Source organism: Poromitra crassiceps (assembly GCF_964638095.1).
Source record: "Poromitra crassiceps genome assembly, chromosome: 8".
In the NCBI taxonomy this organism is placed as follows: Eukaryota; Metazoa; Chordata; class Actinopteri; order Beryciformes; family Melamphaidae; genus Poromitra; species Poromitra crassiceps.
Genome location: NC_139629.1, coordinates 45,215,935 through 45,230,890, shown reverse-complemented (window position 1 = coordinate 45,230,890; position 14,956 = coordinate 45,215,935). Strand labels below are relative to the sequence as shown.

At 41.1% G+C, this 14,956-nt stretch overlaps 2 protein-coding genes across 2 annotated transcripts; one reads left to right on the top strand and one right to left on the bottom strand.

The window, feature by feature from the left end:
* The first annotated feature begins 335 nt into the window (after nt 1-335).
* LOC310780406 (uncharacterized protein) lies at nt 336-5,330 on the top strand. Its single transcript, XM_083640977.1, has 3 exons — nt 336-972; nt 1,695-1,971; nt 4,316-5,330. Exons 1-3 carry the CDS (start codon nt 414-416, stop codon nt 4,503-4,505), a joined length of 1,026 nt encoding a protein of 341 aa, XP_083497103.1. The 5' UTR covers nt 336-413; the 3' UTR covers nt 4,506-5,330.
* A 1,426-nt stretch (nt 5,331-6,756) lies between these two features.
* Nucleotides 6,757-13,926, bottom strand: LOC310780755 (SH3 and cysteine-rich domain-containing protein 3-like; the record flags this gene model as incomplete). The annotated part of the gene is made up of 12 exons (XM_083641260.1): nt 6,757-7,443; nt 8,113-8,250; nt 8,479-8,530; nt 8,778-8,866; nt 8,991-9,046; nt 9,400-9,469; nt 9,741-9,838; nt 10,365-10,425; nt 10,516-10,613; nt 12,189-12,345; nt 13,132-13,210; nt 13,919-13,926. The coding sequence occupies 12 exons, from the start codon at nt 13,924-13,926 to the stop codon at nt 7,336-7,338; spliced, it is 1,014 nt and encodes a 337-aa protein (XP_083497386.1). The 3' UTR covers nt 6,757-7,335.
* Between the last annotated feature and the right edge of the window lie 1,030 nt (nt 13,927-14,956).

The following is a 14,956-nucleotide window of genomic DNA, read 5'->3' as shown; positions in this document are numbered from 1 at the left end:
TTTTTTTTTTGCTAGGATTATCCTGCTCCACCAAGGCTGCTGCTGACACGAGGAGTGGTGATTGGTTGGGTTTAGGCATGAGGGCTAGGGCGATTGGTTAGGGTTAGTGTAAAATATCAAGATAGGCTAATCAGAGGCAGAGTAGGGCGGGACATGCCTTTGCCCCTGCACTCTCCACCACTCAGGCGCAGGCGCCACCCACCCATCCCCCTCGGCCCGCCTCGGCCAACCAACCCCCACACGGAGGATTTCCTCATGTGTGAAAACAAACGAGACATCCGCCATTAAAATTCGAGAAGAACACACAAAAATGGGCTTGTTGTAAAGGACAAATCCAGCAGATGTACCGGACCTGATTCAACGAACAACACGTATTTGATTTCATTTCAGGAACGAAACAACGAAAATCGAAGATGACTAACTTAGTCACTAGTAACTGGAGAGACAGCGAGATTCGCAAACTGCTGACCGTAAGAGCCGAGCCCGAAATCATCCAGCAGATGGTGGGAACGGCGAGAGACTCGCTCGTTTATGACCAAATAACGAAGCGGCTCAGTGGGCACGGTGTGCAGCGCACCAAGCAGCAGATCAACAACAAGCTCAAATCGATGAAAAGGCAGTACCATCAGCTGGTTGAGCAAAATGGCAAGAGTGGTATCGACCCAAAAATATGGCCCTATTTCAATTTGTGTGAAACTATATGGGGTCCTGATGTGCGCTTGGTCGTGGTCGGTATGGAAGCGCCCTCCACCTCCAGAAGCATGGAGGCGCAATCGACCTCCAGTGGACTATCAACCCCGAGTCCCCTGCCTGAGAGTGCCCCATACAGCGACACTGAGGAGTACGGGGTGAAACAGGAGCCAGAGGAGTGTGGGGTGAAAGAGGAACCAATTCCAAGACATGAGGAGCCAATTCCAAGCTACGATGAAACCGACTTGTCGCCGGACGATCCGCTTTTAGGGGGCGGTACAGGTGAGAGCTGATAGTGCCTCTATTGGTCTCAATTATTTAATCGTGTAGCCTGCTAAGCTAACAAGCTAGCTGGCTAGCAATGCTAGCTGGCACTAGCCTCAACGCGAGACTCATCAGTCATTGTTCCTTCAGAGTCTCGGATGCGCGGTCCCTACAGCCACTGCAACACCGATTTGCCGACAACGCCGTGGCTGCACGCGATATACACCAACTGTACCCACCTCCGATACAATGTTGTTACCCATGGGGGAGGGTGCCCTGGCACTCGCAAATAGTACGTACTTTACAAATACCGAGCCCTTTTTCACATGCCAGTGCCGAAGTTTTTAGGTGCTCCACAGTTCGGTGCTCAGTGGTTGGGAGGGTGTAGTGCAGTTTACAATTTTGAGCGATCAGGTTTATAATGCAACAGTATACTGTCAGTGATGTCACTTGTCCTTATGGAATGAATGAATATCTCCTACCTCCCAATTTTCTTTTGGCATGACCATATAATTACAGTATTGCCAAAACATGCAGTTTGCACAGTAGTATAATAGCCTATAACAGTGGTTCTCAAACGTTTCACATCAAGGACCCCTAAACTGACACAAGTTAGACCACTGATGTGACCCATTTGATTAGATTTTGTCCCATGTACCCCATCTGAGAAAGTACAGAAAGTGTATGAAATCCATGACCAAAATAATCATACATTCTGCCGTTGTCGTTGTTGTTGTTAGAGTCGCCGTGTAGTTCCCCAGTGACGAAGAAGAGGAAGAAGCCCCCCACACGCTCAGAAAAGGTCTTTGCAGAGATGTATCAGGTGTTGTCGAAGGTAGACAAGGACTTCGAAGAGCGAGAGCAGCGTCGGTGGGAGAGGCAGCTGGAGTCTGAGGAGAAGCGAGAGAGACGCTACCAGGATAAGGTGGACCGAGACCGGGAACGGGACCAGGCCTTTCTTCAGAACATGTTCCGCGAGTTCGCTCAGCCCCAGCAGATGCCTGCAGTTGACCAGAGGTAACGTTAGGGCCATGATTACCAGTGTTGGGGTGGAAACTGCTTTTAACTGTAACTACTTTACCAAAATACTAGCTACATCACAATGAGAAGTAGTTAAACGGCATCTTAACTACAATAGAAAATAAAGAAAAGATTGTCAAAGTGAGACTACTTTCAATAAGCAGTTCAACTACATCCACACTACACCACGAGAAATCATCACAATCTGAGTCTGGAATCTGATATTATTACAGAGTAATGTGTAGGTGTGTTTGATTTGGGGACTAGGGCAGGCCAATCCTCACTTAAGCAGCCCGAGTATGCCTTTTAAGGAGAGGATAGGGAGCAATTGTTGAGGTGGAATCAGGAAAATGCGAACTTTCTATGGAAATAAATAGTATTAAATAAATACTATGCGATCGCGGACATAGGTGATTTTAATCAAATAGCAGGTGATTGTCTCAAATGACCAATGAGCATTGTGCCATATTGTATGTCTAATGAACTACCTAAACTACATGACCTAAAGTAGTTCGCTACCGGAAAAGCTACTGAGATTTGAAGGTAGTTAAACTACCACCCAACTACTGCAAATTGTAGTTAAACTAGTCATTGAACTACTTGTAGTTAACTAACTACTCCCCAACACTGCTGATTACATACAACTGCAATAATGTGCAATGGCCGTTTCCATTCAGTTTACTCTTATATCGTGACCATTTTTGGGTGGTTCTATACCCTGCAATATACAATGCACATAGTGCAGAGCAATACTTGTTTGCAGGTTTTTGTAAACAGTTTCCTATTTATGTTATATTGTACATTTTCCCCCTTTTTTACAGACAAGTGAATGTTTGCCAACAAGTGTGTTGTCACGTGTTCATCACGTTAGCCATGACAATAGGTTATCCAGTACTACAGGGAAAGTAGGATACAATGTTAACACGTCATCTGCAACTCAAATAACATTGAGTTTTACAGATTTTCTATGGGCATTAAAACAGCAGGACATTAAGTAGGGCTTGTGTAAACTGAGATGGCACTCGGGATATCTCTCACCCCAATATCTCAGGGATTTAATTTATAAATGATTCGGGTTGCAATGCAATGATGGCTTAACTGATTTGTTGATTCAGCAAATTATTCCAAACATTTGAGTAGGCCTAAACTAATGGAGGTAATACTCAAAATCATGAAATAAAAGCATAGGGTGTAGGGCTGTCCCAAACGATTATTTTCTTATCGATTCGACTAACGATTATTTTTTCGATTAGTCGATTAATCTAGCGATTATTTTCTATTTAATTTTTTTATTATATAACAATAAATTTACCCAAAACAAATAAATAAACAAAAACTTCTCAATTTCAGTATTTTATTTAACCATCTCATTCTCGTTTGGGGAAAAACTCTTCCACACTGCTTTGCTTCCTGAAAAGAGAGAGAGATAAATAATAATATAATACTGTAGGGAGGGACATATTTAAAATTAGTCTAAGTCTAATTTCCATGTCTGTTATTATGATATGATCATATGAATTATTATTATTATTAATATGAATCTTATTATTATATAATAGATAGTGCCTGCCTATTTGTCAGTTGCCTGCTCTCATCACGAAAATACTGGACCACCTGACACATAGATTAAATTGATCATCATCATGATTCATCACTGTATGTATGAACCCTTTCCCTAAACTGAGGAGGATCAGTATTTTTACAGGACATGGATTTATTTAATCACTGGAGTAATGTGCATTGTGCAGCTAACTCAGCCAAATGTATGTTTGCATCAGTGTGGGGGTAAGGAAATAAATAATACAAACGATTTACAGACTAACAGTCACAGACTGTAACAATGGTCTGTAACGTTAGTTTTGATCTCATCTTACATGGCCGTGAACCCAAACAGAAGAATGTAAAAAGCCGAATAGCACTGTTAAATGATGCACGCAGTAAATTAACGTGAGCAGCAACAGACTAACAATGGTCTGTAACGTTAGTTTAATCAATTTTCTACATGTTAGCCGTGAAAGCAAATGGAAATATGTACGTTAACGTTAAACGGCCGAATAACACCGTTAAATGGTGTAATGTTATGTTCGCTGCGGTGCAGAAATGACTACTTTTTCCGGCCATCGCTGCCATCTTTTTTGTTTTGTGACGTGTCGACGCACGTAGCGTGCGTCGACGTCATCGATTACGTCGACTCGCTGGGACAGCCCTAATAGGGTGACAGTCACTGACATCTTCAAAGTATAACTTTATTCAAAGTATATGCCAATAGTATTGAGCAAAGACAGAGTATGAGTGTGATGTGTGGTGGCATAATGTTTATTATGGTTGTCGTTCTTTACAGGCGGGTCGATCAAGAACCACCCAACTCCTCGCGGATCTGCAGCTGTGGGAAGGACAAAGGACCATGTGATGAAGCGACGCAATTGCCCACCGTCTCTGTGATCATCGTTAAACAGGAGGAGGAGAAGGGAGGCTCATATTCAGTTGCCCAGGTTAAGATTTGTCCAAACGTTTCTACTCAAACTGACTGAATTCCTGTTCGTTCGGCCAGAGAAGGTCACACTTGAAATTGAGCTTTCGGGAAACAAAGACATAGCCGAGGGCTTTGAAGGAGAAGCGGGCGTACTGTCGCAGCGTATATTCTGCCTCTCAGCTCCGCCTTCCGGATGGAGGCGGGACTTCCCGATAGAGACACTTTCAGCGCAGTGTTGAACATGTGACGCACCTCGAAGAGTCAATCTGCTGCTTCTGTTGGAAAGTACAGTAGATTGTATCACTCGATCAGATCTTGACTGTAATGAAGCTGAAGCAGAATTACACTGAACTTCACCTCGCTGCGCTGCACCATCAGCAGCGCGATCGCCGCCATTCTCTGTCGACTGCCTTTCAAAGACATGAGGGCAACGGTTTCCAGCCGCTTTAAGAACCAGATGAGTGTTCGCCAGTCCATACAATCAACTGTGATGATGTTGGGATTGTACAGACATAACTGTTATATACAGTATATATTTTAGGGGCTGCAACTAACAATAATTTTCAATGTCGATTAATCTGTCGATTATTATTGTTATTACTACGAATCAATTTGTTGTTTGGTCGATAAAATGTGACAAAATACTGAAAAATGTCGATTGCTTTTCCCTAAAGCCCAAGATGATGTATCCTCAAATCTCTTTATTTTGTCCTGATCAACAGTCCACAACCCACAGATCAGTTTACTGTCAGAAGATGAAAGAAACCAGAAAATATTCACATTTAAGAAGCTGGAACAAGATATATTTTTTTCCTTCTTAAAATTTATTCTAAACAATTAATCCATTATTAAAAAAAAAAAAAAAGTGGTTGGCAATCGTTGCAGCTCTAATTATTTTACATATTTTTATACTTATTTTTTCTGTTTTTGTAATAATGCAGCGATTCAATCAGTAGTTTTGTTAAATAAAATAAATGTTTAAAAAATGTATTTTTTGGGTGCCATCTTTTCACCATTCATTGTTTCAACCTTTATCATTTTTATAAACACTCCCATCTTCCCCTTTGTCAGATTTCAGCAACTTGTGTGTTGGATAGTAGCTGTTTGTTTGATAGCAAATTAAAAAGCTAGAACTCTCCCTTTAGGCCAGTAAAGAAATCATGGTTTGTTTCCTTTGTGCAACATTTTCCTTTGCCACAAGGTGGCACTCAATAATCAAATATGTCCAGGAGCCCCCATTCCTCTCTGATTTGGACTAGTCTAGACTAGAGCTTTAGTTAGAATCCGAGTAGAACAACATTTCCATGTTCATTGAAGAAAAGTCATTGTTTTTCTATATAGAACTCCTACCTACAGTAAGAAAAAAAAACTGGGGGGCAAAGGCAATGTTTTTTTAAGAAACATTTTTTATAAGACATTACCGTAATGTAGTTTAAAACATGCTGTTCTGAAATGGCATGAATCATGAAGCCATGCAAAAATGAAATGACAGCAGACATTTGATTGCCAAAAAGCTCAGTCTTTTCTGTTGTACAGTTATTTAAGTAATAGACACTTTGGCCTATAAATAAATATAAGAATACTTCCTTCAAAATAGTGTGTAGTTAAAATACATCAGAATCAATTGAACAGTACGGTGACTCATTTCTGCCTCTTACATTTCTTCTTTTAGGGTTTTTTCAACACACACACACACACACACACACACACACACACACACACACACAGTCATGTAACATCCAGCTCAGGTTCCATGACCAGCTGACCTAGTTCAGGTTCAACAGGAGTTTTCTCTCTCCCTCTTTGTGTGTGTGTGTGTGTGTGTGTGTGTGTGTGTGTGTGTGTGTGTGTGTGAGAGTGTGTGTGATAGGCATATAACCTGTCAGTGTGTGTATGTACATTCTCATATGTGGATGTGTGTCCATGTGTGCACTAGTTGAGAGGGGGGTAAAACTTGTGTATTGCATTTCACTTACTGCCCTACTCTCCTCTGTCTAACTTCCCACACACTCTCAAACTGCAGGGTTGACTTGAAATCTCCCTGAACAAATCCCTTAAAATTGGCGTCTCATTGATTAATTATTGACCAAGTTTTCATTGTTCAATATTTTTTTAGTTCCTTTTTAATTCCTGGATTTGTGGTCCACACCCTCCATGTTTGTATATTTAAAAAAAAAAGGAATAAGAAGAAGAAGAACTGAAAGTAGTTTAATTGCCTGATCAAAATCTGTTGATTTATTTGACAAGCAACTGCTAAGTGCACTTCAGGTTTTGTAAATTAAACATTTCTATAAGCATTTAGCTGGTACTCATCTTATCAGCAGCTTACAAAGTGCTAACATTTGAAAATGGCAACAGTTCCAGTTTTGTCCCAGCTGTTTCCATGCGGTGTGTTGTTCAGTTTTTCACGCACGTGAAATTATTTACAAAATGATTGTACTTTATAAATTATTATTATTATTATAAATTATTTCAGCTAGCTTTGTTTACTCAAAGCTTTGTTCACGTTAAAACTGTAGTGTGGCTTTGATGTCTTGAAGCCTTTATCTGTACAGTCATAATTAGTAGGGAGTCATGTGGGTTGGTATAAAAACATTTGACCATTTGTGATCCTATACTATTCACAGCAAAGGCAATACATCACCTGTATATTTTTTTAAGTGTCAGCAGTGTAGACATTAATGACACCGTCAAATCTTTCAACCCTGATTCCTCACGCTTCCGTCTTTGTCAAAGCTACAGATAAAGAGAAAATATCTGTTGTGGCGATCATCACAACGGAGAGCAATTTTGACGGGTGGGCGTGTTTAGAAAGTTGCTGATATACAACACGAGGATCTCTCCAAGATGTCTCCAGCTTGTGCTTGTGTTCGCCAAAGTGACGGCTCCTACGACACAGTGATCTCCTCCAGTAGGTCGGCAGGGAAGAAGCCCAGCTTGCGTCCGGTGCTGACCTTCAGGTAGCCGCCCTTCTCATCGCCTTTCTTCACCACGATCTGAAACATAGATGCACAACACCTCAGCATGAGCAGTTCCTATCACATATAGAGAAGTTTCATGTTCTTTAACTGCACACGTGCGCGCGCACGCACACACATACACACACACACGCACACACACCAGAGATGGGGACTTGGACTTCAGACTTGGACTTGAGTCGCGCTTAAGTCACACACACAGACTTGAGACTCGTCCTCAAAGACTTGAGACTTGACTTGGACTTGGGGTTCGAGACTTGTGAAGAATCTTTATTTTGTATTTATATATTTTTGATGCATTAACATTAAGGAAATGTTTACTAATGTCATCTAATCAATTCTGATATTGTATTCTAATAAAGGAGTGAAGATAATATAGTACATGCTTTGAATTCCTTAGTTTTAGCTATGCAGTGTTAAAGCAGACCAGATTGCATGCAGCAGATGCTCATCCAGAAGAGACTTGAGACTTGACTTGGACTTGTGAAGAAAGACTTGAGACTTGACTTGGACTTGAGCTCAAAGACTTGAGACTTGACTTGGACTTGCAAAAAATGACTTGTGAGCATCTCTGACACACACACACACACACACACACACACACACACACACACACACACACACACACACACACACACACACACACACACACACACACACACACACACACACACACAGTGCAGCTACCTGATCTTTCTTCAGTGTTATTTGTCCCATCTCTCTGTTCCCTACAAAGGCGCGTAACACCTTGAAAACCCTTTCTGCTGCGCGCACTTTGATCAGGTAATTGGTGGGGAAGTAGCCTGTCTTGTCCCCCATCTTTCCCTGAAAACACACACACACACACACACACACACACACACACACACACACACACACACACACACACACACACACACACACACACACACACACACAGAAAAAGACAATGAACAGCTTAGTTCATCCTCACCCGGTTAAAAGGTTTGACATAACCTTTTAGGTACTACATCATGAATGTATACAAATGGTGTTCAAAGAATAATAATTTAAAAAAGCTCATTTTAAACTCACCCTCCACCACTCTTCATTGGAGTCATCCAGGACTATGATCCGATCGCCAGGACTGACACACACACACACACACACACACACACACACACACACACACACACACACACACACACACACACACACACACACACGCACGCACGCACACACGCACACACACACACACACACACACAGTGAATGCCTTTTATCACTGCTTTTCACTGCCTTTTTATAGTTGCATCTCTAAGCCTTGATTGAAGTAGCATTCACTTTGTGAAAATGAATGTAGGTCTGAATTAATTCACAAGTGAATGAACCTACTGGATGTCCAGGTCGTCTTTCTCAATGGCCTTGAAGCGGTACAGAGCCAGGTAGTAGTGGGATTGGGAGAATGCTTTAGCCTGTTTAGCCTGGGAAAAAACAAACGTCAGATGTTACTGTGTACACATTATGTGATACAGGAGCGTTTTTAGGAACTAACCCTAACAAAACTGGTAGCATGTGGCATTATTCGTTGCTCTCAGTAGAACATACCTTCTCATCTGCCTTGGCCTTGTCTCCTCCTTTCTCCTTCTTATCCTCTGGCTTCCCTATGGACAGCAGACATCAAAGACAAGAGCAAGAAATCAGTTGGTTTCTCATAAATTGATTAAACCCAATACAGTACTTTATAATGGAGAAGGGATCATTCCACAACAGCATAAGCTGCAATATAGTCTGAGAAGCAATGTCCATGTTGAATATGTGTGAGTTACATAATATGATTTGTTTTTCCCATTTCTGAATTTGGAAGAAAATGCATCCCCTGCGATTATTAGAAATTGAATTGCCTTCATCCACGCCTATGGGAAAAATACACAAAATCTTATTCTTATAATATAATGTATACCACTAATAATTACTCCTCAAATGTAATATTGCCTATTTTGTTTCTTCTCCATACCATCTCCTCCCTCCTCATTCTCTTTAGGCTGTTGGTTCTCCTCTTCCTCCTCCTCCATCATCATCACCATCTGGAGGGGAAAACATTGTCAAAGTCAGTAGTGTACGTGAACGATCATATTTTATATATGTCACTAATGTATTATGTCAAACCCTTCCAAAATATCAATATTTACTTGCCTTACGTGCCTGTCTGGATTTATTCCTGATCGGATGATTAGGCTACTTCTATTGTTGGTGTAAGGCAAGTGTAATGAATTGCAGAAAGACGTGTAGAAATGGTTTGTTTTGTTAGAGGATGTTTGACTTTATGGTCTGACTAAAACGATGTTTAACACTCACATTCTTCTTGTCGCCGTCATTCTTCTTGCGCTCCTTGTTAGCCATGATGACGCCGACCCGCAGGGTGTCGAACACCGGGTCGTTCCGGTTTGGGCTGTCTGAGGAGGATTGATAATTAAATCGTACAGTTTAACGTAATATACTGTGCATTTCAGTGGTAATTAATACATTAGCAGTTGTCACATTAAAGTCATAATCCCCAACATTCTCATAACAGAGTATTGATTCATCTTTGACAAAGTTGTCACACCCAAAAAATACTCACAGATTTAACTGAATTATGTCCTATGAGTTTCTTTCTTAGAATAAAATTGTCTCAGTTAAATCAAGGGAAGCTGAAATTAGTTAACTTCCTAATCAAATAAGCTAATGTTGCCTGCCAAAAAAGTATTTCAAGCAAAGTAAAGGCAATTACATCCCTACAATATAGAACTAGGTATTTTTAAATTGCAGTTTGGGACCCAAATTTGGGTACCTCCTGGACGTCATTTGAGAAGCATTGGTTTGAATATTGTCTCTTCATCCTGGTTATGTTTGTTCATTTTGTCCCTAAGCTGAAAGGAGGTCAAGTCAGATAAACATGATCAATATTCCCATATTGCTAACAGCAGTCATTGATCTCACTTGGGTCTGCTTGGTCACTGCTGTACAGCGGGGAGCTGTAGGCTCTTCTGAAGCCAGGAGGCTGAGGAGGAGAAGAGAGAGAAACCATGTTTCAACGTTTCAAGACAGTATGAGATTGCATTAGCAAAGCACTTTAAAGAAAATCTCTCACAATTTTGCCGAAGCACTTCTGGTACTCGACGTAGGACTGACATGAATGATGGATGCTGGTCTTGCAGTTTTTGCACCTCAGAGCAAATTTGTTGTTCACTGAAAGGTGAGCAAAGGGAGAGCAAATGAAGCCAGAAATCATTAGACTGTCATTGCAAGTGGATTTGTAGCACAGAATAAACACCATTCTAAGTTTGTATTGTATTGTTGGTTGGTTTATATCTTTTAAGTTGAACGAGGGAGAACTCAGTACAGATTTATGCAAAAGTGCAATCTGCTCTATTTGTTTAAGTGACTAAAGTCTTTTCATGTCTGTACATGTTAGTGCTGTTTGGTTTGTGCTTGGACCTGTCTTGCATTGCTTGATGTTTCTTTGAGCAAGAGATTCTCCAATGATTAATCAAGTACTTCTACCATTAATACTAGTAATAGTAGTGAGGTTTCAACCAAATTTCAATCAGGAAGGCCGCCATATTCACATTACCTGATCAGCCTGTGATGTCATGTCAGTCAAGCCCAAGTGCGACGTCAGTCATGACGTCAGTTGATCCCGTCCAGTATGACGTCAGTTGTTGTCAGTCGTCACGTCAGTCATCGCCAGTCCATCCTAGTACATATAGCAAGGGTCCTACGTCACCCCCCCCACCTCTGGCGGATCCTAGCAGCAGTTGGCATCACAGCTGCCCATTCCCACCAGAGCATACTCAAGAGCTGTTGTTTCACCCCACCCGCCTCCCCAGTCCACCACCAACGAGTCTTGACTCCTGAAGAGTCCCCCACGGGGGGTTTCTCTATCCTAGCTCATACAGAAGCCCTCCTCTCGCCTCAAGAGGAGCGGCATCTTACAATGGAGTCATATACGCCAAAGTACTTGCCATGCATGCCATTTGCTAAATAAAGCATCTTGTTAAACCTACCGACCGGTCTCTCATGATCTGTCCTTCGCGTATCTTGAGAACCGTTTGTCGGATCGACTTCAAACCTGCGCTTAGGGGGACCTGACAGAGTGCAGTGTGTGTGCCGGGGGGAAGCGCCCACGGGGTGGTGCATGGGGGAACGGGCACTGCACTAGTGATTGAAATACTAGTAGAACTAATACTCCAATTACCATTCAAATTCATTAGCCCTTCTCTAACCACAAGCCATCCTTTGCTGACACCTTATGGTCTGCTAGAGTTCTTGATTCTACTTTTTCTCCTGTTATTTTTATGATACATGTACATCACACACACCTGTGAGACACACTCATACATTCTGTGATAGTGATCACACATATAATCACAGCTATAGTCTCACTTGCTTGGTGTGATGCAGTGTTTCCCTCAGAAGTGTTTCTCTGCAGTGGTGAAACACCTCGAAGGCCACATTTATCTAGAACTTTAAAGACGCTCCACTCAAAAATCCGTTTTTCTTCTTGTTCAGTTGGATGTTTGAGCTATACTGTGCAGAATGATGTGTGTGCAGAGTTTGACACTAGCTGTTTTCACAATCGTCTGCTCACTGAAAAGGCAATTTCCATATTTTATATACATCTTCAAAACATGAGTGGGGGTCTTTAAAACTAAAAGTAATGACAAACCAGCTTGTCTGGTCAGGTTGGCCCATACCACACACATGCGCGGTGATGTGTTTTGATTTCATTTCCCATGCTACCTGGCACAAGGCGTTACGTACGGACTATCATGCGAGCGCAGACGTCGCAGAACTTGGGCTTCTTGCAGTAGTGGTCCTTGAACTTGTGTGGTTTGTCATTGACCATGAGAACAGGGTCTGAAGGAGGCTCTGGCTCCTTCTCCTCCACCTCCACCTCCTCCTCATATATGAAGTAGACCTGGAGACACAAAGGACCTGATCTCAGTCATCTTATAAATGGACACAGTCAGTGTAGAGAACATGGTGGACTATGAAGAACAAAAAAGTGTCATGAAAATAATTAGATTTTGTTGTTGTTGAAATATTACCCTAAATTGCCTTAAAATGATAGCTGCATATCTGTACTGGACAGGGATGATATGTCTAAATATTCTTTAATAGATTATTTTTTTCTGTTTATGCAAGCTTGTAGTGTAAAGTCTGCATTGTGTAGTAGAGGTTTCTTTCTATCAGTGTTACTGTTGCCAGAAACCTACGCTATAATAACAAATTACCTTACCATCTCTTTTAACTCTTCCATTACATTAAATTGTCATTAGTGTATTTTTTATTTTATTTTTGAAAGGATAATCAGAAATACATCATTAATGCTTTTTATTTTAATGCTGACTGTAAGGGACATTTGCTCAATGTTTTTGGCCTGTATAGAGCGAGCACAGCCACACAGTCACATTTCTTATTAAACCTACACACAGCAAGCTTCCCATACACCCCAGCCACTGACTGCAGCATCAAAGTAGGAAACACTTAAGTCAGCGTTCATATTATTCTAATTGACGCTATGCTGTAATTGCGATAGTCCCAGTTGGTGGCTATTTTAGATGAAATAGCAGCAGCTTTCTTCAGGCACTAAACTCACACAGAGTCAAGGGTTTAAAGTTAAAAAGCCAAAGGTGGCTATTTTAAACCGCTTGGGAAGGAACTGAGCTGCTAATGGCGAAGATGACATGGTGCTGTCACTCACAGTGTCTCCTTCCTGGCTCACTAGGTTGTCAGGAGCCGGAGGGTTGTCATGGATATCCAAAGAGTTCTTGTCCTCCTCCCTGACACACACACACACACACACACACACACACGCACGCACGCACGCACGCACACACACACACACACACACACACACACACACACACACACACACACACACACACACACACACACACACACACACACACACACACACACACACACACACCAAATCAAACACCACATCAAATCATACAGCTGAAAATATGACGCGAGTATTTAGCTTTGCAACAGGGAATAATAACATGCATTGTTCCAGTATCGAATTCAAAGTATTTGAGTGTTGATGATCACTTCCGCCAAGGAAGTTATGTTTTCGGGGCATTTGTGTGTTTGTTTGTTTGTTTGTTTGTTTGTTTGCTTGTTTGATTGTCTGTCTGTCTGTTTCTTAGTTAGCCAGAAAACAGAAACTACTAGGCAGATTTTTGTGAAACTTGCAGACGTCTGCGCTCTCCGTGTGCACTTCTAGTTTATTATGTGAAGATTCCTATGATGCATTTTCTTACAAGAACAGGGAACTGTTGTTTTGTGATTGTTGTACCTGAATATAGAAAATCAGGAATGAAAAAATGTCCATAGTGTTTTTTAAGCCGGGCTGGTGCAAAATGTATCTCATTAGGGTTTGAAAAAGGGATAGCAGAGATGGTAAAGAGGTGGCAGTCAGATTAAAGCCAACAGTTTTACAGTTATACCAAAGTGGTCAAATTGATTTCAGGGACTGTACTCACTGGTCCATGGTGTGCTGTGGAGAATCTTAGTCTTGCCCCACCTAGACAAATAAAATCATATTATTATTATTTAATTCTTGCAAGATTCTCAGAAAAGCATGAAGGTACACTGCTATATTGTGATAAGATTGAGATTGTGATGAGATTGGATCGAGAACAATTAGGCTGTTCCATGAAATTCACAAGACCAAGTTGAAAATTGAATCAATGTTATCGGATACAAACTACAAATCACCTTCCACCAATTACTATGTCTGGTCTCTCTTACATTTCAAACAAATAATAAGATCAATAAAAAAAATATCAATGAGCATCACAAGCCATATCTTCTTAAATCACAATGAAAATACAACTAAATGAATTTAGCTGCAAATTAGATGCTTATGAAAAAGTGATTTTTGCATGCGTGGTTCCTGTACTTTATTTGCCATCCATTTCAAATGTATTCAATATGTTTTTGTGCAGTATTTGAACATCTATACAAAAATATGAATCAATAGTTTATTGTTACAAGACGGAATGACACTGGACACTGTGGCCTCTTGTAGAAGCTAGATTACTAAAAACAATGTAGTTTATGACAAGGCACACACACACACGCACACACACACGCACGCACGCACGCACGCACGCACGCACACACACACACACACACACACACACACACACACACACACACACACACACACACACACACACACACACACACACACACACACACTTGTCCACTTGGCTAAACTATTCTGGGGTTGTGAAATTCAATCTCATCACAGCTAAATTTGGGTTCCTCTGCCAGTAAGGGGAAGAACTGAGAAATTCTGGAAAATATGACAACAATGTGGACATAAAAACCAGTCTTATTGTGACAATAATCACCTCAATAAGATGATTATTAAACTAGTATCCTAATCAATTATTAAAATGCACCATTGGAAACAAATATATATTACTCTTTTCAGTCCTGTCTTGCAAATACATTCTACAGCAAAATGACCACAACTACAAACTTACAGTGCGAGCATACCTGTTGTTAAAGTT